General features: G+C 32.2%; 1 protein-coding gene and 1 non-coding gene across 4 annotated transcripts in view; both read right to left on the bottom strand.

The window, feature by feature from the left end:
- BLTP3B (bridge-like lipid transfer protein family member 3B) overlaps positions 1 to 25,546 on the bottom strand; it is a 95,125-nt gene that overhangs the window by 12,826 nt on the left and 56,753 nt on the right. For 2 of the 3 annotated variants that reach the window (XM_045522458.2, XM_010962773.3), the window contains 10 exons: positions 25,040 to 25,222; positions 24,478 to 24,596; positions 21,736 to 21,877; positions 17,886 to 18,079; positions 15,033 to 16,534; positions 14,547 to 14,722; positions 10,706 to 10,848; positions 9,832 to 9,982; positions 6,250 to 6,503; positions 5,843 to 5,951 (listed from right to left, as the gene is read on the bottom strand). In XM_045522458.2, the coding sequence (XP_045378414.1) occupies positions 5,843 to 5,951; positions 6,250 to 6,503; positions 9,832 to 9,982; positions 10,706 to 10,848; positions 14,547 to 14,722; positions 15,033 to 16,534; positions 17,886 to 18,079; positions 21,736 to 21,877; positions 24,478 to 24,596; positions 25,040 to 25,222 (2,973 nt within the window). Of the gene's footprint in view, positions 1 to 5,842; positions 5,952 to 6,249; positions 6,504 to 9,831; positions 9,983 to 10,705; positions 10,849 to 14,546; positions 14,723 to 15,032; positions 16,535 to 17,885; positions 18,080 to 21,735; positions 21,878 to 24,477; positions 24,597 to 25,039; positions 25,223 to 25,546 lie in introns of those variants that run through there. The other variant, XM_074375243.1, reaches the window with a different exon arrangement.
- Positions 20,297 to 20,399, bottom strand: LOC123619017 (U6 spliceosomal RNA). Its single transcript, XR_006727533.1, has one exon. It is a non-coding gene; the product is annotated as a U6 spliceosomal RNA (small nuclear RNA).

Raw genomic sequence — 25,546 nt, 5'->3', positions numbered from 1 at the left:
AAAAAAAAAGATATTATCTTGACTTTATTAGGGTAGACTGGTGATTTTTTCTAACCCATACAACATCCAATTGGAATTTTCATATTGAAATGATCTGCATGCAAATATATGCCCTTGCCTGACCAGTGATTTACTTTTGCCTTTAGCTATGATTTAAATACAGCTCACAATTGGTAAAATATGTACTTGACTAACTGTAAAATATAGATGAGAAACATAGGGGAAAATATGGGGAAATAAATTTCAAAGCACCTTGATTTTAAATTAGTTTTTACTCATCAAATTGATGTTCAATTCTGTATTTCTCCAGTATGTGTATGCATGTGGATATTTTTCTTCAGATATTATAAACCTCTCATTTAAAACCGTATTTGTTTTTGCTTTCTTTAGCAAACAGTAATTAACCTCAGTCAGTTGCCAATAAATCCCTAAGAATGATTTCAAGGATTGTTTTAAAATGTGTCAAGTATAAATATTTTATTTTCTGCTACACTTTTGTCTTAATGACAAACGTCATTGCCTGAAATTAAAGAAATGACCGGCAATAACTCTGTGTTTTGGAATCTGGTGATATTTTCTTTGAAATTGAATAAATAAAATTTTCCTGGGTATTTGAAATTTCCTGTTTGTTGAATTCAAAAAATACGTATGTATATGTATGTATATATACATAGAAAATGAAAGTTGCTAAACATGTTGTTCACATTTTCCACAAATTTTTATGTACTTATTTAAAAATATTTTTATGTACTCTGAGAGGCATGTTAAAGTTTCTCCATACAATTGCAGTATCAGTATGACATGATTTCATTTCTCTATATTTCAAACAGATTTTATATTTTTCAGTTATGTTGTTAAATAAATAAAGGTTGATGACTGAGCTACATTTTGGGGGGTCTTTTATCAACATGACATCTCTTTCTCCGGGTCCAAAGACTAACAGGTACCTCACATAAAGAAGATATACAGATAGCAAATCCGCATATGAAAAGATGCTGTATATCACGTCTTCAGGGAAATGCAAACTAAAACAGCATACCACTACACACCTATTTGGAATGGCCAAAATCCAGAACACTGACAAGAACAAATGTGTGTATGTAGAGCAACAAGAATTCTCATGCATTGCTGGTGAGAATGCAAAATGATCAGCCACTTCATACAAAACTAAACATACTTTTAATCAGTAGTACCAGCAATCACACTCCTTGGTATTTATCCAAAGGAGCTGAAAACTTTTATGTTCACACAAAAACCTGCATATGAATGTTTATAGCAGTTTTATTCAAAACTGCCAAAATATGGAAGCAACCAAGACGTCCTAGTAGGTGAAATAAACTGTGGTACATTCAGACAATGTAATATTATTCAGCTCTAAAAAGAAATCAGCTATTAAGTCTTGAAAAGGCATGGAGAAACTTCAAATGCAAGTTATTAAGTTAAAGAAGCCAATCTGAGAAGGCTACATACTGCATGGTTCAGATCTAACTGAATATCTCTTGAAGGTAAAGCGGGCAGATTTTAGGTGAGCCATTATTTTTTTACTTCAAAGATTGGGCTTTTAATTTTCAAGGATTTCTAACTGATTATTTCCCATAAAAGCTTGTTATTGTTTTGAGTTCAAAATCCTATCATTTGTCTGAGGATATTAAATATATTTCTTTAAAAGTCTCAGCTTTTCTTTAGTATTAACTGTATTATTCATTTATTTCTTCTCTCTCACTGTATTCATTTTTTTTTTTGAAATTGACATTTTGTTATTTATTTTGGCTATGCATTATCAGAATCCCTTTCTATACCTGGAGACTGTCAATACTTTTTATGAGCTTTGTGGAGAGTAAAATTTGCTTCCTTCAAGAAATATTGGAAAACAATACTAATTTTTCCAGATTCCTTTCCACGTATGTGACCTAGATATTGCCAAACTACACATATCCTAGATTTCCTTCAGATACTACTGACAAAAGAAGGAAAGAAAGAGAAGTGAACCTTTTCTCTTTCTGAAGGCAGCAGCAGTACATAATTAAGGCTGAAATAGTGTTGGCTGCAGCAGTTGCAGTAAAGTTCAATTTATGGATCAATAATGACAGTAAAATTTAATCAACTGTCCAGTGGTAGGCAGCAGTCTTACCCATCACAACAGATTACACTGTACTGTGGTTTGGAGGTGTGGAACCTGGAAGGCAAGCCTTGAGAATGGTTCCCCAGATCTCCCATGATTCTAAAATTATACTTTTGTTTTTTATTAATTTTTAGTGGAAATATAATTGACTTAACAATACTCTATCAATTTCAGATGTACAACATATTTGTTTCGTATTTATTTGTTTTGAAAAACTACAATCTTATTTTTTTTAACAGCTTTATTGGAAAATAATTCACAAGCTCTATTCATCCATTTAAAGTGTAAAATCCAAAGGTTTTCAGTATGCTCACGGATGGTACAACCATTATCACAATCACTTTTAGAACATTTTCAACACCCTCAAAACCCACTGTTCCTATCAGCAGTCTTTCCCATTCCTTTCAAAACCCACCCCAACCTCACCCCCAACCCTAGGCAACCACTAATTTACTTTCTGTCTCTGTGGATTATTCCGGACATTTCACATAATAGAATCATATAACATGTGGTCTTTCATGACTGGCTTCTTTCATGTAGCATGTTTTTGAAGTGTCCACATTGTAACATGTATCCATATTTCATTCTTTGTATTGCTAAGTAATATCCCCTTGTATGGGATATACCACATTTCCTTTGTTCATTCATAGCATGATGACATTCATGTTGTTTCCACTTTTTGGCTATTACGAATATTGTTGCTGTCAACATTTGTATATGATTTTGCATGGACCTATGTTTATTTGTATTGAGTAGAACTACCGGGTCATAAATAACTCTTTAATTGTCAGAGTTACTGCCCAACTATTTTCAAAGCACCTACACCATTTTACAATTCCAGCTATGTAGGAAGATTCCAATTCTCTACATCCCCCCACCACTCCAGTTGTTATTATCTTGTCTTTTTGATTAGTCATCCTAGTAAGTGTGAAGTGGTATTTCATTGTGGTTTCGATTTACATTTCTCTAGTAGCTACTGATGCCAAGCATCTTTTCATGTGCTTATTGGCCATTTGTATGTCTTCTTTGGAGAAATACCTGTTCAAATCCCTTGCCCATTTTACAACTGGATTATTCATCTTTTCCAGCACTGACTTGTAAGAGTTCTTTATATAGTCTGGATTCCAGTACCTTATTACTTTCTACTTTTTGATAGTATCTTTTGATGCACAAAAGTTGTAAGTTTTGTTGAAGTTCAAAAATAAACTTATCCTTTTCTTTTGTCATTTTTGCTTTTGCTGTGGTATCTGAGAAGGCTATGCCTAACTCAAGGTCATGAAGATTCACTTCTGTATTTTCTTTTCGGAGTTTTATAGTTTTTCCTCTTACATTTAGATCTCTGATACATTCAGAGTAAATTTTTGTGGATGATATAAGGAAGAGGTCCAGCTTCATTCATGCGGATATCCAGCAGTTTTGGCACGATTTATGAAAAAGGCTACTACTCTTTTCCACATTGAACTGTCTTGGCACCATGGTAAAAGAAAACAGTTAACTATAGATACAAGAGTATATTTCTAGATTCTCAATTCTATGCCATTCCAATAATCTTTTTTAAAAGCTCCTTTTCTACTCAATTAACTAGAGAGTGTTTCTTGTTTACAATCAAGAATGCTGCCTGGTAGTGCTTTTATCAAATGATTGAGAATCCTTGGATGTGTGTTTATCCCATTTTCTTGACTATAGACGTTGTTTCTATTTACCATAGTTGATGTCTAATGACTGTGGGAGGAGAAGAGGTTGTGCTTGTAGGAGCACAGGGGAGGGTCTCAAAAAGAAGTGCCTAGATTATTTACCCTACTGCCTCAGGGATCCACTCTAATCTCAGCATCCTGTTGGGAAGAATTCTGTTTTTGAGGAGTAGTTCTCCTGGGTGCTCTTGGCCCCTGGTCTCACTTTCTCACAGGAAAGAAGCTATGACTTATCTGACTGATGAGTTTAGAAAAAGAAACTATATGTGTATGTGAGATTCAGCTTCATCTCACTATGGTATAAGCCTTGCCTACAAAAAGGGTACATTCTTTTCTGCTTTCTCTACAAGACAGACCTGCAGTTTGGGGATCTAAAGCATTTGGGAGTAAAAGTCATACAGCAAACCTATATTTTCATACCTAGGCTATCTTCATTTAAGCTTTTATCAGTTATGAAACTGACATTTTGACTTTTGTTGGCTTGACTTCTATATTTGCTCAGTTAGTCCCCAATTCCAAAGAGGAAGACAAACTGCTCCTACCTTACTCAGCAACAGTCCACTGTTCCCTGAGTTTAAGGCTACAGGTTCTGGTTTGTCTCTTTGGTTTGCTCTCTGGTTGTGTTCTTTTAAGAATTTCTGACCTACTGATGATGGTACTTATTTTTCCTTTGTAGTACTGTTATGATCTTATTCTTCTTTTAACATATTTTATGTCATTCCATGAGGTTTTGATAGGAGATGAAGTTGATGCATATATCAGTCCCCCACATTTCACCCTCAAGTAGCTACTAGCAAAGTGAGGACTATAACACCTAAGTCTACCAACTCAAGCTCTTTTCACTACTCCACACTACCTTATAATACATACTCCTTACATTAGAGACATTAAAAATCTTGTTAGAATGGTGATACAAACACTAAAAGCACAACTAAACACATAGCAATATACTATAAGTAACTAATGTATGGAGAATAAGTACACAAGAATTATAAGTCACATTAAATTATAGGGAAGAGTTCACTGAAAAGAAGGTTGAGATAACCTTGGAAGGAAATGAACAATTCTAATGAAAAATAAAAAGGTAAATAGGAACATGGAGATATTTGCAGCAACATGGATGGACCTGGAGATTGTTATTTGTAAGTTAAGTAAGCCAGAAACAGAAAGAAAAATACCGTATGATATCACTTGTATGTGAAATCTAAAAAAAAGACAAACAAACTTACTTATAAAACAGAAACAGACTCACAGACAGAGAAAACAAACTTATGGTTACCAAGGAGGGAAGGTGGTGTGAAGGGATAAATTGGGAGTTCAAGGTTTGCAGATACTAACTAATACATATAAAATAGATAAACAAGTTTATACCGTATAGCACAGGGAACTATAATCAATATCTTGTAATAAGTATGTTGAAAAAGAATATGAAAACAAATATATATTTATGTATGTTCATGTATGACAAAAGCATTATGCTGTACACCAGAAATTGAATTGACACAATACTGTAAACTTACTATACTCCAATTAAAAATATATAATATATAAAGAACATATATAATATATAATATAAAGAATATATGAATATATGTGTGTATGTGTGTGTGTATATAAAGTGTGTATGTATATATATATAATATATATAAAGAACATGGAGATCAAAGTCCATTACAGGGAATATACAAGGTTGGTTGAGTATATATGAAAAAACAGTGGAAATAAAGCTATGGAAGGGACTAAGTAAGACACCCAAGTAAGATCAAGAGACATTAAGACCATGAAAGTCCTTCTCATTTTCAATCAAAACACATTTGTAGAATAGGAACTAAATCAACTGTAGATGAGTTGTCTGAGGTTCATACATGAATGATATTTTACCACTATATACTGAGCGTCCATCAATCATCTACTACTACATATGTACATATATACAAAAAAAAACAACAAGTATGATGAATAGAAATAATCAGCATGTAAATAATTTCAAATTTTGGTAGATGTTCACTTAAACTGTTTTCATACATACCTCTGATATGAAAAGAGCCATCATCATTTCTCTCTACCACAAGATGATCAATATGAACGGTTACAGGAGCTTGTTCAAGGGATATTGTACTACTACGAGGACTATCATCCTACAGGAAAAAGAATTAGCATTGGCATGTTGTTATTAAAGTAAAAGATAAAATTAATCATTTTCCTGAAACATCACTTCAGCCAATAATACTTTTAATGAGTTCGAAATACATCTTTTCATGCTTTAGTTGATATAGGAAGAAAACTGTCCATTATATTTTTCATATTTCCTAATTTCTAAGAATCACTACATCATTCACAACAAAGACCAATGAATTCATGTTCTTAATATGAATCAGAGTCCAGGTAGGCAAAATGAACATTTATAACATGAAAATACAAAACTATTTAACATACCTTTAAATTTATTTTTGTGTTAGAAACTTGTATCTTCATTGGCATTACTGTTGCAACAGTTTCATCTTCCAAAAAATGCTGAATATTCATAAGAGAAGATGTAAGAAACTCAGTGCTAAAGTTTTCTATACGGCATTGCAAAAATCCATTTTTTTCTGCAAGCAAAGAGTGTATTACAGCACCGGGCCCACTTTCAAATCTCAGAGTAATCTCAGGAGAGGATTTAGAATGAATTACTGCTTTAGGGTCTGACCCTACGAAAAAAGAACAAAAATTACAACTTTGTAGCACTACTCAAAAATGCCAATCTCAATTATTTGTCATTAGGAGGTTGCTGTCACTTTGTACAATGTTAAAGCAATAAAACAGATTAAAGTTTTAATAGTTACTCTTAAATTATATTTATAGTACATATACAACATACCATATACAACCCTAATTTCTCAATTTCCATTTTTACACACAATCTTCTGCAATAATGCTGTCTTGCCTGATTTTTCATATATTTAAAAATCATGATAACATGAAAAACATGCCATAATATAAGTCTGATAGAATGTATACCTCAGATATTTTGAGTGTCTCTGAGTGTGTACCTATGTACACATTAATAACAGACAACTTGATGAAAAAACTCATGGCACTTAAAATGACTCAAGCCACTTCAAGAAGTGACTAAAAGCCTGTACATTCTTCATTAAAACTGGGTCTGTAAGTAACTGGAACAAACAATAAATAGAGAAGATCTCATTAAAATGTTTCTATTACAAGATAATCTTAAAACTAAAATTATAGCAAAGGAAACATTTATGTATATGCATATATATTCACATTTATTTATGTCTTGGCCTTGTTCCAAAAAAGAATTTGAGGTGGCTTACAGAGCTAGGTATACTCAAGTTCAAAAAACTTTTTTTAAATTTCAATAAAGCAGCCATAGAATATCTTTAAAAATAAATGTTCCTAGTGGAACCACTTAAGTGAATTGGCCCTCATGGTAACTATTTTATTTTACACTACCTAGCTCCAAAAAGAATAGGAGCCAACATACACATCGCATAATCAGATAAAAAAAAAATAAGTAGGGAATAAAAAGGTAAAGATAGGCAGTAAGATCATTAACTCAAAATACATTATTTAAATTTCTGTACCAAAGGTAGAAATAGCTTCCTAGCAGCAAAGAGAAAAATACGATCAGTTTCACAACTCATGAGTTAAAAACAACTAACTATTCTAGAAAGGTAAAGCTGTTTGGGTTATTGAGGTTTAAAGTTATCTGCCCCATGGGACCTTAGAAGAAGAGCTCACTAACTAAATTCATGATGAAAAGGTGTTTATTTTCTCACAGTATGGGGGTAAATATTTTAGTTTTACCAAAGTCAAATGTATACATATTTATGAAGGGGAGAGGAGTAGAATAAATTAAAGATACATATATTTAGGCACTAAAGATAGACTTCCATGTACAACTTAAAGTGTAGAGCTGATTTTAAAACTTTTATTATAATAGGGTACAAAATGATATTTAATTTAATTTATTTAACTACTTATTAACATTCAAAATAGATACAGAAGAGTACAAACAGATTCCCAAGGAATTCTTTAAACAATTAAGAACTCAGGTATTTTTATTTTTTTAAATAGAAGGTAAAATAAATGTCCACAAATTAATAATGGTTAGTGTCTTTCCTGTATCAATAAAAATAAGACTTAATTAACTTGTCCTCATTCACAGTAAGACCAATTTGAAACAAACAACTTGGTAAATTTAACTTTATTTGGCTTTTTATCTATCTATATATCTACATCTCTATCTACACACACACACACACACACACAAACACACTTTTACTCACTCCAAGGAACTAAGACCCATAAGTAATTTCAAACAAGAACAGTACAGAGGAGAGATAAAACAAAACAAAATCTGCATTAGTCAAAAATCACTCCTTCCTACTACCTTTATGCCATGAAACTTTTAGTAAGGTCCAATATTCACACATTATAGAAAAATAAAAACAAACAAAAGCAAAAACAACTTTGCAATTTTAATTGTTCATATCAGAGTGACAGCAGTGTATATAAACTATAGATCAAATACAATCTTTGTATGCCTTATTAATATTTTAAATATTCAAGTTAAATAATTTTGTTTTCTCCTTTCCCTTTATTCCCTTTTCCTTTCTTTTCTTTCTTCTTGCTATCTGTTTATTTTTAAACAACCAACTGAGACAGTTGGGAAAAAAAATAAGGTATTAGATAGCACTGACTATATAACCCATCCATACAAGTCATTTCAAAATTATTTCCACAGTTATTTATGTCCTCAGTTAGGAACAACATGAAACAAAGTAATAGGACATAGTTAAGAAAGGGGCTATAAAGAGAACTTAAAAAAAAAAAGCAAACAAGTGCAGTGCAGCTGGAAATAATCCAAGAGTGTACAATATTCCAAGAGTTTGGGATGGGTATAGAACATGGTCTAGCTTTTGAAATTTTACATTCAATCTTTTTATGTTGCTTATTTTGGTCTATTATGAAAGCTTTCTAACTATATACTTAGCTTCCTCCATTTTGTATGTTATTAGGATTTACACTTGTTAATATAAAATTCTTGAAATTTTTTTAGCAAATATATTGTAAACTATAAGGCCTACACAAAGAAAAAAGCCGTAAATCAATTTTTTCCTATGATGCTGGTTTATAGTCAAATGGCACATTTACCTGCAATTCTCATATGTGAGGTGATAGCATACTTATTTGATATCATACAGGACTGTATGTATTTCAACATGTTACATATCAGATCTAGCATTCTGTGTATATAGCAAAGAAAAATGTTACAGCTCAGTGACTTTTCAAAAGACTTAAAAAACTGAACATTATCATTTAAAATTCTTGGTATAGCATTTTTTTAACATTTTTTATTGATTTATAATCATTTTACAATGTGTCAAATTCCAGTGTTCAGCACAATTTAGCATTTCTTTAAATGACTGAAAACCATGAGTGATAATCCCATATAAACTTTGAGAAAGGGATGGCTTAATGTGGTATTTCTCTTAATACACTGTGTGTTTTCTTGCATATATCTTTCTATGTCTAAGCAAATGTGTTGATCTTAGAATGAGGAACACAGGAATAGGATATACGATTTTTCCAAATACCAAGTATCATGCCAGACTCAGGAAATGTTTGCTTATAAGCAAGATAATGGAATACAGAAATTGACACTTATTCTAGTATGGAACTAAATTTGACGTTTTGGGGTTCCTTTCTCACTCTTTTCATTTAGAAAAGATCTTAGTTTCCTCAGACCTATTATCACAAAGAATGGGAAGACTGAAAAAGTTTAAAGATGGAACTTATTAAAAGCAGAAACAAAAAGAAATTAAAGAATACATCTTCAACAGCTTATATTTCTAAAATCTTAAAGTACAGATATTAGGTAATCTAAGAGAATAAACCTCTTGCATTATTATAAATAAATGTCATTTTCCTTGAATTCACTCATATCAAAGAACTGCTGATGAGTCATTCATATACAACGCAAAACAAGTTTAAATCATATTAAAGTCTTACCTACTGGACGATTACAAAGGTAATGCCGAAGACTGATATTGCCTAATTGATCTGGTGTCACTTGGTCCACTTGAAGACAGATTTCCATATCTTCCCCTCGGATGTCAATCTCCCCATTAACACCAGTAATTCTAAACACCACAACTGACATCTAATAATGATTGCATAAATAATATTAGTATACCAAATCATTCAAAGCAAAATTTAGGAACAACACAGGAAACTACTATAACCTCTAAAAATACAACTGTGGCCTAATAAACGAAAAATGTTGTAATTAATAAAAAATGGTTATTACATTATAGTGACAACTTATAAGAAGAAAGCTTATAGGAAGAAAACCTATAGAAAGAAAGCTTCTAAATAGCTTTCTTCCTATTTGGTCAAGAGAATGTTTTTAGGTCACAAAGATTAATTATATGACATTTCTATGTGAAATTATTTTCAATAAAAGCTGAACATATTTTCTAAGTCATCCATAAAAGTATTTCACTGGGTTAAGAGAGCTTAAAATAAACCAGTAACATACTTCTTTTGTAGATAGCCCCTCATAAGGACTGACTACCATCCTTACCATCAAACATTTTCAAAGTGTACTTAAATTCAACTAAAATAAAGGTCAAAAATAAAGGATGGAAAAAAGGCAGAACATTCCCTTATCAATACAGGAAAAAAAAATTTAGAAAGGTGAAATTTAGAGAAAAACAATCCAGTAAGAGGGAAGGAAGAATTTTCAATGGTAGAAAGAGTGAAGTGAATCATCCATAATCTAAGTCAATTCATTTTATATATTAATGTCTTAAAATGTATACATATTGAATATGAAATAAAGTTGGTAGCATTTCTCTTCATAGAGTGTCTCTGAAATGATTACCAGGTCATCATGACTTTCTTGAGCACCCTCTGAATTTGTACTGATGGCATCTGGAGAGGTTTTACCATAATTCTGTAGGTTTGCACTGGCATTTGCGCTCTCTTCTGGGCTCTGGTAATTTGTAGTTGAGTTCTTTTTAATACCTGAAATAATACAAACATTAGCTAAAAAATTAAAATCAGTTTACATGTGATCCAACAATGCTACATTTATCTAACCAAAATAGACTATTCCTTCAACTCTTTCTTAAGCATAGCCTTGTCTAAAAGATATTAAGCAAAGAAAACTTAAATTGTGGTTAGTTAGCAAATAATATGAAAAAACTTCACACAATGAAATGTTAGACATACTAAACCCTACACTTAGACAGCTGACCACAGCCTGTGCTCTCCCCATTGCAGGTATGGCGCCGGCATTACTAGCAGGTTCCTGGTCAGCCAGCTTTGCCTCCTCTATTCCATTCTACATTCAACAGTACCAGACTGACCACTTCATTTCTCTTTTCAGTAGCCTACAGTTCATCTACGTGAGGTTAATGCGACTACTGTCATTGTGACTGTTCTCCATCTTTATCAACTTACCTTAATTTCTTAATGTGCTATATTTCAATATTTCTCAAACTCTCTGTGGTAAAATACAATTAAAATTTCTGTGTCCATAACAGATCAATACTTAAAAAAAAAACCAGAAAAAAGAAACATTGAAGTACAAATGAATCTAGAAAAATTAGAAGAGCCCTAGACACAAAACAAAGCCACCATTTTTTCCACTTCCATCTTGCAAGGATTCTGATGTTATACAATCACAAAATAAAACAACACAACACAAAAACAAAAAGCTAATAATTATAACAAAAAACCAAAAAGCTAATAATTCTGGAAATGACTTCAAGGATTAAATCACCAAATGATATAAGAAATAAAGTCAGTCTTTGCTTAAATGGTAGTATTTTACCAAGCTTCTCTTTGCTGTCGTTAGAAACATTATTACAAGTCCTCATAACACTTCACTACATGCATTACAGAATGAGTATCACTTCCATTCACTGAAACAATACTCTGCTCAATGCAGCCTCCAAGTAGCTTGTTAGAAATTTTTTTCTCAGATGTACATTATAATTTGACATCTTTATTCACTAAGAAGTGATCACCACCAAGTCTAGTTTATCTTCTATAACCATACAATTGATTCCCTTCTCCCAGTCTGCCTCATCCTCCCACCTACTCTGTAAACACCAATCTGTTCTAAGTATCCATAACCTTGTTTTTAATTTTTTAATCATTTGATCATTTTTAAATCATTATATTTACTGCTATATAATCAGCTTCTAACCCAGCAACTGATAAAATAATAGGTGTTCAATAAATTACTGAATAAATAAATAAAACAATTTTCAGAGCCAGGGAAAATACACAGAAATACAACTGTGGTAAGAGATAATAATAAACTCCCATTTCACAGTGAGTTCCTAACATTGCCAGGGGTTAAGAAAGTTTCCCTGATAAAATAACATTTAAGCTAAAGTAAACAGAAAAAAACATCATTCTAGGCATAGGCACAATGACTGAGAAAGTTAGTAATAGTGAAGAGATTGAGAAAGACTGAAATATACTATAGTACACCTGAAGTGTAGTAAGCATGTGGGGAACAGCAGAAGTTAACCTCAAGCCATATTACACAGAGCATGGTCAGTAATGTTGTTTATCAAACTTAACAGCCTTACAACAGAAGTTATTAGGACTAAAACTGGAAATTGACATGATAGTATTACCTTTTTAAAAGAGTATTCAGCCTATAAAATGAAGCATGAACAGGGAATTGACAAGAATAGAAGCCTGTGGTGGGGTAGTAGTCCAGTTATGTTCGTTTGTTCATAAATATGTATGTGTATTTAAAAATACGTGTACATACACATACACATACATGTGTATGTCTGTATACATATATGTCTTAGTGTGCATTGTATAAACATACATATATACATATACACACACACACACACACACACACAAAGAAAAAGGTCTGGAATTACATATACCTAAAGTTGATGGTAGTTATGTCTGCAATTGGGAATGATATCAAGGGCAGAGTAAGGGTGGTATTAAAGTGATATCTTAAATTTTTACTCTAGATATTTCCATAATATATTTTTTTGACAATGAGAAAATATTCATATATTGCTAGTAAAATTAAAACAAAACCCACACCACAAAATGAATCTTTTCCTAATAAAAATCTATTCTTCTGACATAAAGAAAATTATTACAGTTCAGGAGAACTAATAGAGTCACATATCAACTTAATATTAATGCCCTTGTCTTTTTCAAGTTCCTAAGAACAGTCCACTGCTGGAATCTATTCTAAGATGGTAATAAAAAATGCAGACAAAAATTTATGAACAATATTAATTATAGCTTTGTATAACTGTGAAAAACTATAAACAATCTAAACATCCAATATCAGGGAAATGATTAAAAGACCAGGGTGCATTCTTATGAGAATTTAATATAAACAGGTCATAAAATGCAGGTTAAAAAACCATATGTGGTGTGATACCAAATATAAATGTATATATATAAATTTATAAAATAAATAAAAGTTGGTATCACTAGATTGTGGGATTTTTTTTATTATTTTATTTCCCAAATTATAGTTGTTTGTATTTTCCAAGTTTCCACATTGAGTGGTAGTCACTTTTGTTACTTAATTTTCAGAAGTAATAAAAAGAAAATCACTGATAATTTTTGAGAAAAAGTAGATATTTTCCATAGAAACACTGTTTTTGAAGCATAATTTGATCACAGAATAGAAACCCTCTATTAAAGCAGAATTTTAAACCATAAAGGGGGAAAGGGAATTAGGCAATAGAACTGTGAATCTAGAATAGATTTTTATGACCCTTATCAGTACCTCTTCTACATTTAACTGACAGAGTATGCTGGAAAGGAGACTGCTATGAATTGCCTATAACAGGGTTGGATTAGGACTTTTCGTTTACATATAGTAATCTTCTCCCAAGGCTGAGGGGTTAGCATAGCATTCTGGTTGGTTAAAAGCTTAGGCTCCTGAGTCAGATTAGCTGGGTTCCAAATCTGCATCTCTTCCTGACTATATACTCATTTCTTTAAGTTTTTAGTTTCTGAAGCTATGAGCCTTTCCTTACCTGAGCTGTTTTCAACTGCATCAACAGGATTGTTACCCTCCATATACAAAGTAATTCGTATTTGCCTCTAGTCTCATGCTTCAGGGTTTGTGGCAATTACTCTCTAGTTGTATCCCTGGTTTTATTCCTGTTCACAAAGTCCCTAATGCCTTAGTGATGGGGATATATGTAACACTAAGTCATCCCCAGCGGTCTTTACTGGGAGATTAATTTTTTCTGAATAAAATCGGAGAATCATGTAATTCCATCATATACTATCATGTATGAGAGAGAATCTTTGTTACAGGAATCAGTAGATCCAGTCCGGAAAAATTCCAATTGTAGGACCATAGAACTGAGAACTCATCATGCAAATTAAGCCTACCTAATCAAAATTCCAGATACAGGAGTCTTTGTGATAGAGGCTAGTAATATTAATGGTATCTGCTTTATGATATAAACAACTGTATATAAATAATTGCTGGGTGTCATCCATAAAAAAGGAGTATCTGGTCAAAAGAAGCAATGGAACAATCATTAGAAAGTTAGGTACAATGTTCTTTATAGTGTGTATGTATGTGTGTATAAATAAGTCTTTATGGGGCTGTGATTAATTATTGAATATAACTAATAATACTTAAACACCACTTCTAAGATTTATGTATATATAATATGAATTCTTAAACTGTATTGCCTTACCTTTTTCCAGAAATATATGAGTATCACTTCCATCACTCTCTAACAACTGTTCTTCCAATATCATGCTGTCAAGTGAAATGGTATCCAGTGAGGTTTGTGAGGGGCTTCTTTTCATGTTCTTATAAGAAACGGAGAGTGGAACCAGGGTGGGTGGGCAATATTCCTTAGGCTTTCCACTGTTAATGAACAAAATTATTAGAAAACCATCACATATAAGGAAAAGAATTCTTAAAAAAAAATACTTCAAATAAAACAAAAATATGTATCCAGAAGTTTTTAAATTACGCTTATAAGTATAAGCTCAAAGTCTTTTCATATTTTGAAAAGCCTACTCTTTCATGTGTTAACTCTAACAATGCCACATTTTGTCATGAGGTTTTCTGTCCAAAACCAAAATACACTCATAAGCACATGTACAAGCGTGCATGCACATACACAGATACCAAAACAATCCTCCCCCCACATCAAATTCCAACAGTATGTTACCTTAAAGATGACTGTGATTTAAGTGTCCTTACTGTGGGTGCTTCTTCTTTACTGATTTCCAGGTTCTCAGAGAGTGAAGCTGTTTCTGGAAGCAAGCCTTCACCTTTAAAGATCAACCCTATGGTTTCATTTCCTTTACTATTTATATTATTTGAAAGTATGTTTTGATGACCACTATTATCAAATGACAGCATACTTGAATCTTCTCTGTAGTTTAAGACACTGTTTGAATCTGTACAAGATGAATTCTTTCTGTCACTTGTTTCTGATCCAATTTCTCCTGAGTCACTTTTGCAAACAATTCCACTACTTTCATCTTCACTTATTTTCCCTAAATTTTTATCTGATAAATAATCCAGAAAAGAAATACCCTTTTGCAGATTTGTATCACTAGCTGATTTAAAAAGCAAAGAATCCTTCAAAGGGACATGGCTAAGGTCAACACTCATAGATCTGTTGTCTGACATATGATTGACAGCTACACTTCTAATTTGATTTATACCACTACTAACTTGTTTTCTCTTTGAAGACAAGAATTCTCCATTTTCTGTAGGCAAATAATCAGGAACCACTGGACTCACACTTTCAGAAACAGGAGACTTAAGGGTATTTGCTTGATCCACTGGATGTAGCAAAAGAGCCACTTCCGCACTTTTAAGTAAAATTCCAATGCAAATGGATGTCTGACTAGCAGGACTGCCAGTCACAGCTTCTACATCTTTCCTCAGATTCTCTGAAAGTAAAATAAGTGACTCGTGGAGGAAAAGCAGGAGTAAATACTGGTAGTGATTGATCTGAATACTGACATGTTTATGAACACGAACCAAGACATGAATATCTGCATCTGATGACGAAGAGGAAAATCTTAAAAATGTATCCGAAGGAGGTTTCTGACTATCATTTGTCGAGGGATCAGACTCTGCACTATAATACTCCTTTAAGAGCTTTTTCCGCTTCCACCGGCCAGTCAGATCACTGGATTCACTTTGTGATGTATTTAGAGATAGCTGATTACAAGTCTGCAGCTCTTTTTGTGACACTGCATACCTTGTTGGTAGACAAATCCAGATGGAAAGAGGGAAAGAATCTACAAAACTTATTGGCCGTCCTTTTCCACTTTTCATCCCTTCATAATCTATCCAAAATTGAGAAAAATACACAGCCCAAACGTCTGTGGCAGCAGAAGTTTTAAGAGTGTGTTTATTCAACTTGGGAATAATATTTCCTTTATAAACTTCATGCATTTTGGTATCTTGTTCATAAGCATGTCTCTGGAAGATTGGATGCAGAAGATTAAAATTGTCACCAGATTTGGGGAAGCTAGTGTATGTTTTACTGAAAAAATCACAGTCTTTAAAGTCTTGAAACAAAGCTTCTAGATCAGAATGTCGACAGTTTGGACAGTGCCGTGTATTTGTAGCAATCATTTCGGAACTCTGAATAGAAACTGCATGTGGTTGATCTCGATGACATTCAGATTTCATTTCAGAAGGAATGACAAACTAGAAAAGCAAAAACATTAATCTAGTCTGATTTATAAATCCATACCTCTTGAAGATAAAATAATCAAGACTATTACTTAGCTCAGGAAATCCTTTTGACATTTCTCCCCAAAACACTACTTTCCTATCCAGACATAAAATACTAACTCCCTTCCCCCAGATCTTTTTATTATACCAGGTGAAAAAGACTTAAATGATTAACCACTAAGAAAGAACTGAAAAAAAAATGAATAATGTACATAACATATACATTTGCATACAACATATCACAAAATAAAACAACAAAACTGAGTTAAATCAATATTATTAAATGCTTGCTATGCCCTGAGTATATATAAGAAAGTGCTAAGTTTGGAAAAGGGAATTTTGTTATGATATTTTAAATCCAAGAAATTTGGAGGATGATTAGATAAATAAATGGAATGACTGGATAATTGCCAATAGAATCACTTTTCTGGGAGAAAACTATTAAGAAAGTAAACTTAAGAGTACAGGTCAAATTATCTACTAAAGTCATTTTCTACAGATTATTAAGCCCAGTCTTCAAAACATTCATAACAAAGAGTTCAAAGTGACTCATGTTAAAACTCAAACTGTGCATAAGCAGAAAATGTAAAGATTATCATATAATCATATTTTAAATTACAATTAGAAATGTCACAAAATGTATCTCTTTATATTGAATATGTTAAGATCTCTGAAAAGATCTTTAAAACATTTCTGCAATGCAACTGTTTAGTACTGTTAACCTCATTTTACAGAGAAGTTAAGGGTACATAAATTTAGTCTACCAGTAACAGATCTTAAAACTGAAATATTCATCCATGCCTAAATTTTATTCTGTTTACTACACTATAGTAGATTTTTTTCCCATTAAATTCCTTCCTTTAAAGTTTAAATACCCATGGGATTCAAATAATCAACTACCTGATTGTAATAAAAAGGCAACTTTCTATTACCTTTGGGTATTAATAATGGAATAAGTGTAAACAAATAAAACCCAGATATAACTTAAAAGCATTTACCATTCTTAAAAAATAACTTTTTTTAATCAGTTCTGGTAAGAGGTAGGGGAAAATGATATTTAAATTTACTCCTACTGCTTACCTCCAAATAGATGAGTAGTGGGGGAAAAAATAGAAGAAAAGTAAAGAAAGAAGAGGAGGGAGGGAAATAGTCTCTTAAAGATTCTATAACTGAAAGCAAAACTGAAATTTCAAAATCAAAATTAAAATTGCAGTGAAGTTGGTTTATATCTGAGCACCCATTTTAAATCCTGGAAATTACAATGCTGATAACTTTTATTCTGCAAAAATGATTTTGCTCTGACAGCCACTTGTTTATATGGTACCTTTAGCATTAAGCCATCAACTCGAATATCAACATGCTCATCAGATTTTGAATTGTCATTCAACTTGTATACAGCCATAAATTGATTAAGACTCTGTTTTAAATCCAACAGAAACTGATTTAACCATAGAATACTTCTTTCATCCACAGTAAATTGTAGTGCATTCAGCTGGCTATAAAGGTTGGGAGATGGAACTGTGGAGAAAAAAATTTAAAAAGATTCTTAATAAACAGCGCTAAATCTTCCCTGAGAACAGAAAATACATTAACAAGTTTTATTCTATTTTAATTAAAATAAAAAGGCTTTGAGATGTTATTTACAAAATTAAAGTGACACATGTGGATAATAGCAAACACATTACTAGACAGACAAAAAAATTTTTCTATGCTTCACTAACTGAAAAATATACAGTTCAATCTAAAACTAATTGTATAAATAAGAGGTACTGTTTTGATTTCTTTTCCTAATGTTAGAGTCACCAAGAAGCAAACTTCAAAAAATGTTGACTTCTTGAAGTATCACATTAAAGCCATGGTCCTTAATCACATATTTCTGTAAGGACTTAGTACCCGAATCTTAATCTGAATTCTCTAAAAAGACAGAACCAAGTCTAATGACTAATTTCTTATGAAAGTGGTAAGCTAGGCAGTTCTCCTTGAGAACAGAAAGACCATTCACAGTTTTATCTTCCACTTAATCCTAAACCTAGAAGTGTTGGGTGCAAAGTAAGAACTCAAGTATCTCTTGAATAATCAAATGAATACATTCTTTTTCATAGCTCCTCGAAAATATTAGAATGCTTAGAGGTTGAATAAATGTTTTTATGATAATTTATATTAAGCTAATATTTATAATTAGAGTATACATCACTTCCTGAAATCCGTATCTATTGTTTCATAAAAGCCATTAATGTTTTCAGAGCATCTTGATAAAGATCTTTTTATTCCAAAAATTCACACCTACTTACTTCTACCAAAGCAAACAGTATGAATAGCTAGAACTTTTAGACTACATTAATTTAAGGAAAATAAACCCAAGGTATGGGATACCAGTAGGAAGACAGCATTGTAACAATGTTCTTAGTTAAGATTTTGTTTTGTTTTCATTCATTGACTTTCTTTCAGCAAAGATTCAATGAAGCTAGCTACATTCTGTGTATTGAATGAAGCACAAAGAATTTTAAAAAGGGGCACAGTCCTTTCCTTTGAAAGTCCATAGATTATTATACAAGACAGACATGAAAGCAGAAAAATTATTATTAAAATACAACAGAGACATCTTAATGGGACGTTGATGTGTTTGCCTTTGAGAATAGTAAGGAAGTAGGGTTGCTGAGGAGATCACATCAAGAGAAGAATCAGGAGAGGGAACTTCAAGTATAGACTGAGTGATGATGGCAGCCACAGAGAAAACCAGAGAGCAAACATAGTTCAGAAGGATAGAACAACCCTGACTGCAAACCTGGGAAAGAGCAAGAAAGCCTGTACACCAAGCGGTAGAAAGACTAATGGGGTCTACTTATGAAATAGACTAGTAAGTAGCTATTAAAGATATTTAAAATGAACTTGCAGAAAACTAGAATCATTAAGGGAAAAAGGCCAGGATGTAAATCAAATATATTAAAGAAACACATACATTAAAAACAGGACCAACATTATACTTATTGTTATGGTCTGAACTGCATCCCCTCAAAATTGATATGCTGAAATTCTAACTCCCAATACCTCAGAATTAACTGTATTTAGATATAGGGCTTTTAAAGAGGCAATTATGGTAAAACTGAGTTCATATGGGTGGGCCCCAGTTCAGTATGACAGGCGTCATAAGAAGAGGAGATTAGAAAACAGACACAAACACAGAGGGAAAACCACGTGAGAAGACGGCCATCTACAAGCCAAGGAGGAATGTCTCTGAGCTAACAACCCTGTCGATACTTTGATCTAGAACTTCCAGCTTCCAGAACCGTGAGGAAATAAATTTCTGTTGTTAGAATCACCCAGTTTTTGGTACTTTGTTATAGCAGCCTTAGCAAACGGATACACTTATGTTAGTAAAAGTTGTCTCAAAATTATAGGCCCATTGGCAATTTTTTAATTTTTAGTATTTCCTTTCTTTTTTAACATAATGAACATATGTTATGTTTAAATTATTTGTAAAAAGTTATATATTTTTACAGATTGGATCACTTAACAGAGAGGTGAAACATAAGAACTGAAAATGGATCCCTATAACTTAGAATTCAATATACTATGCTCTTTACTATTGTGTATGTTTCAAATTTTCCATAATAAAAAATTAAATTAGAAACAATTAAACATAACCTACCAATTTCACTCCTAGGTATCTAGAAGGCTAGGGTTTGAATTGCTGGGAAAGAATTTTACATTTTGTCAGAAGAAAAATGTATAGATTGCAGATTGGAACACTTCATGGATTTGTGTATCATCCTTACGCAGGGGTCACACTCGTCTCTGTATCGTTTCAAGTTTTAGTATATATACTGCTGAAACAAACAATTCCTTTGGCACAAGTTAACAAAACTGATAGAAATAAATCTAGATTAGAAGTCAGAAATCCTGCAAACTATACTTTTCACTCCCAGGAAAAATTACTAGTTCAATGAATGAGATATTAAGGAAAACAATTTGAGAGGCAGGGTGTGTTGGAAACAATGGGATTACCCAATTACAGATAAAAGGTTTTTATTACAGATAAATATCCTATGGAGGCAGTGAAATATAGTAAGGGAGGGTCGGAGAAGAATTTCGATTTAGAAGACCCATGCTTGAGTTTCAGCTGTGCCATTTTGTTCTTTGTAAAGTGCTGAGCAAATGCCTTAATTAACCCATCTTAATTTTTTCATTGTTTCATCTAAGAAAACAAATGTGAAATACACAAAAGACTATTGAAAAACATGAAAATGGTGAGGATGAAATCCTCAAAGTTTGGTACATATGAGGATTAAAATGATAAACAGTTTGACATCTTTTCTCCAAAGCAATTTCCAGGATACCTTCTTTTTTATTTAACAACCAAAGCATGAGAATCAGAAATTCCCTTCGAAACTAAAAACCTATATTAAGTGAATATTAAACAAAAGGGGCAAGTAGGCCAAAGAATTTGGAGTTGACTTTTAAAGAGAAGATGTAATTATTTTTTCCTCCAATAACATAATCTATTTCATTCAAACACTTTTTCTCAACTACAATTTTTCAACCAAAATAATGAAAAAGGTACCACATAAACAAAGGCAAATTTTAGTTCAAAGAGCTAGATGAACTGAGACAATAGCAAAGAACACAAATACATAATCACAAAGTAGCTTACAAATAAAAATTCATATAAGTCATTGTTTCTATAACTAAAGACAAGTGCCAAAAGTTGTCTAAGGTATTTATGTGCATATCAAAACCCATCCTTCAAATTCTCTACAGCTAACAGGATAACTTCACAATTCATTTTTCAGTGAAATATAGAGTATTATATAGCTGAAATATAAATGGAGTACTAAAGAAAAAAATGACCTTATTTTACAAATAACCTAACATTCATTCATTCTTTCATTTAACCACAGTTACTAAGTACAAAAATGAAACAAACTTTAAGGATAAAATGAAGCATGAAAACTACATGGTTCCTAACATTATGGATGCTACAAATTAGTATGAGTAAAGAACATACGAAAAAATAATAGCAATACATAAAAATTTTATACTAGAGCTATACTATAAGGGTAAAGAACAATGAACTTTTGTTTCTTTTTTCACATTTATAAAACTCAAAAACTTAGCAAGAAAAAATAACAACCCAAGTAATGGACAAATAATAACAAAATAGAAAACTCTCTTACTTGGAAAATCCTTTCCATCTGGATAGTAATATTCTGTGAATTCTATATAGACAGCTGACATTTCTTGTGGAAGATACAGTGATTTTTTATTGCAAGAAATCATACTTTTAGGGGAAGAACGACACTGTTCTGCTGTAGAGACCTGAAAAAAACAATTAAGTTTATTGAAGTTAACACTGAATAAATTGCTTTCCAAAGAATTTATGCTACTTGGACATCACTTCAAACTCTTAAATCTACTTCCAATAATTTATTAATGGTTAATTTCCAATGCAATTTTTATTATATATTTAATTTCACATTAAATTATTTTTAGATAATACCAATTAACTTATTCAGAAAACGATAACCTATTTGGATCCTACCAATTACAAAATCAACTGTGTACAACTTTCCTTGCAAACTTACTACTTTGAGTATTACAATAACAGATACAATATTTTGTGAGACAATACAAAAATAAGTAAATGGCAGAGTCAGGACAGAGATCCAAGTCCTCAAGACTAGCCTGCTTCCCAAGTATGTACTTTATAATAATTCTTTGCCATAATTTATTATTATGAAAAATAATATAAGTATATACAGTTTCAGTTTGGAATAATAAAAAATATTATGGAGATGGATAGTGGTGATGGTTGCACAACAGTGTGAATATACTTAATGTCAATGAATTGTGCACCAAAAAAGTTAAAATGATAAATTTTATATATTATATATATTTGACCTATAAATAAATTATACCAATAAAAATTAATTAAAAAATAGTAAAACTATAAATGCTCCTGTCAAATAGTTTGATTATTTATATTATTTTTCCAAAAAGACTATTAGTTTTAAGGTTCTTGTTAACATTTTCACTCTCCCCTCAAAACAGCTAATTTATAATTACAACAAAAATGTGTATACTAATTTCCCAAAGTTCAACCAATATCATTTTATCAATTTTACTTATTTATACTTGCTCAGTAGACTCAAAAATGCATTTCAAGGTTTTTTTTTTTTAAAAAAAAAACTCATCCAACAAACATGTATAGTTCTCATATGAAGTGGAAAGTTTTTTCAATGTTTCCTCTTGCATAAATTGCTGATCAAACCTTCTGACTTTTTGCACAGTCTTCATAAAATTAAGTCAATTCCTTATATTATCAATTAGAGGAAGCTTTTCTCTGCATATATGGAAACAAATTCTTTTCAATTCAAGAGTCTCAAGTTATTTTAGTAGACAACAGCTTACTTCTTTTTTCCTTTAACAGTTAAAAAGTTACTCAAATTAGGATGAACATTCTATCTTATTTTCTTCCAGTTACTTTGTTTGTTTTGTTTTGGTGTGTTTGTATTTGGGATTTCTTTACTGTATTTCACCCTCAAGTATATGGGATTATGGGTAATTCTCCTTTCCCATTTCCATATGACTAATATATGATGCATTATATATAGAATATTAAGAAAGAAACAATTACACAAAAAGAAAAGAACTCTTAAATCAGGGTTTCTCAAAACTAGAACTATTGACTTTTGGGGCCAGGTAATTCTTTGTTGTGAGGGCTATGCAGTGCACTGTAGAATGTTTAACCACATCACTGGTATCTACTCACTAGATAGTCAGCAGCAACCCCCTCCAGCTGTGACAAACAAAACTGTCCTGAGACATTGCCAAATGTCCCTTGGGAAGCAAAAACAGCCCCAGTTGAAAACCACAGAGTAAAATGAAAACTTTTCAGATAAAACTAAGTCTTAAAGCCACAGACTTATCAAAATATACCAGAAGAATTCACAAATGATGATACATATTTGAAATCCTTTATTTAAAAAAGAGATCATATTTCTATTGTGCTGGTCTCAAGGACTGTGATGTTAGATCATACTGTATGATTATAGTCTGAATAAGATTGTTAGTATAAATGGGACAGAGTTCTTAGCTATAAAATTAAGTTCACAGTATAGCCAATACTTAGTAGTTCAATAAAGCAAAAATCGTTTTTAATTTCTTCCACTAAAACCATAGTGTAATAAGGAATCTGGCCTCCAAAGAGAGATACCTTTGTCCCTGCTCCTGGGAGATAATCCTAAACTCTTGGTATTTCCTATTCCTAGTAGATCCCTGAGACCACAACTGATAGTTTATGTTCACAACATGACTCAGAGTGGGACTGACCACACTAGATAGTCTTAGTAGGGTTTAGAGGGTGAAAGCTTTAGGTCATCTGGTACCAAGTCCATCCACAGAGACTGACTTCAACTACATGGGCAATATTTCATGTAAATTGTTACATTCATCCTGGGAGGCTAATATGTCCTGGGGACAAGGAAGTTCCAAATTCAGGGCCCTCTTGAATTCTACCCTATGCTCTCTTTCTATGGCTGGTCCTAATTTGTATCTTTCCCTTGTAACAAATGTGACTCTGAATATAAATGATTTCACTGAGTTCTGTCAGTTTTTCTAGTGAATTTTTCAATCTGTGGGTAGTTTAGGGAAACCCCTGAACCTACAGCTGGTGTCTGAAGTCTTGTGTAGACTTTGCAGTATGGCAGACTGTGTCCTCAACCTCATAGTTTGCCTAATTCTGGGTAACCATGAAAACAAAAATTAAAGAACTGGTATTTTCTACGTACTAATTTAGCCTTTTCATAAAACTGGTCAAGGTAATTTTAAATAAAATGGTAGCACTGTTTTACAAGAGTTGCTTGCAAGAGATACAAAGGGGGCTTATCAGAAGATTTAATTTAAAAAATAAAACATACCTGGTATATAATGAAATCTGCAAGTCTAACCACGACAGAACTGGACATTAATTTAGCTTTGGATTGTTGAGATAATACTGAAGGTGTTTTGGAAGTCCCTTTCAGAGTTGAGTCTTTCTCTGTGTGAAACAAAAACTTTTCAGTTTATTGCAAAATTATTTTTAACAATCACTTATTACTAAGACAGCTACTAGAAATATAGATGAATCCTAGTTTCTGAAACAAGATAATATATGTGGAAATACATCATACAGAAACTGATATAAGAATGTAAGTTATTATGATGATTACTCTGATTATTCTTTAAACAGGAATCATATCACATTTGAGATACTCTCATACAATAACTTTTGACTGGAATCCTTGTTAAAAAGTACTTGGATCCATAAGCCTAAGATATTAATGAGGTACAGGCTTTTTAGACATTAAACATAATGCTTATTTACAGAAAACATCATATTATGAACACACACACATTCACACATACACACACACACACACACACACACACACACACAATTAATATTAGGGGAACAACATAATGTTGTTATAGGTAAAATACCTGTTTGTGTGTGCTGGGGAGAGCCATGTGTTGGGGATTTAGGAGGTGAACCTACATTATGATCCTTTACAGCCTGTTTAAGCATTTCAACGTTGCATTCAAATTCATGTAATAACTCGTTGGCCCATCCATTTTTTGTTTTGGTTGCATCACTAAAATACATCCAATGATTACAACTATCTCCTGTAAAATGAATAATACGTATTTCACTAAAAAATGCACACTTCGTTTATTCCATTACAGCAATGCTTCTAATGAGATCTATTCATTTTCTCAAGAAATTCTTTTATCTTCCAATAAATTTGCAGCTTTCACCTACTACAGACACTAATCCCCCTAGAAAATATAAGTAAAACATTTAGAATGGAGGGGAAGAGTGTCAAAAGCAAATAATCTGAGAGGGTTTCTATCTAGAAAACATACTTGGCAGAACATCACTCAAAGTTTCATTTAGAAGACATACTGCTGGTCAGCCTTTGAATGCTCAACCACCTGGCATATCTCCTT

This window comes from Camelus bactrianus, chromosome 12 (genome assembly GCF_048773025.1).
Source record: "Camelus bactrianus isolate YW-2024 breed Bactrian camel chromosome 12, ASM4877302v1, whole genome shotgun sequence".
NCBI classification, from domain to species: domain Eukaryota; kingdom Metazoa; phylum Chordata; class Mammalia; order Artiodactyla; family Camelidae; genus Camelus; species Camelus bactrianus.
The sequence above is the reverse complement of the archived record's forward strand: the minus strand, read 5'-3'. Positions and strand labels throughout refer to the sequence as shown.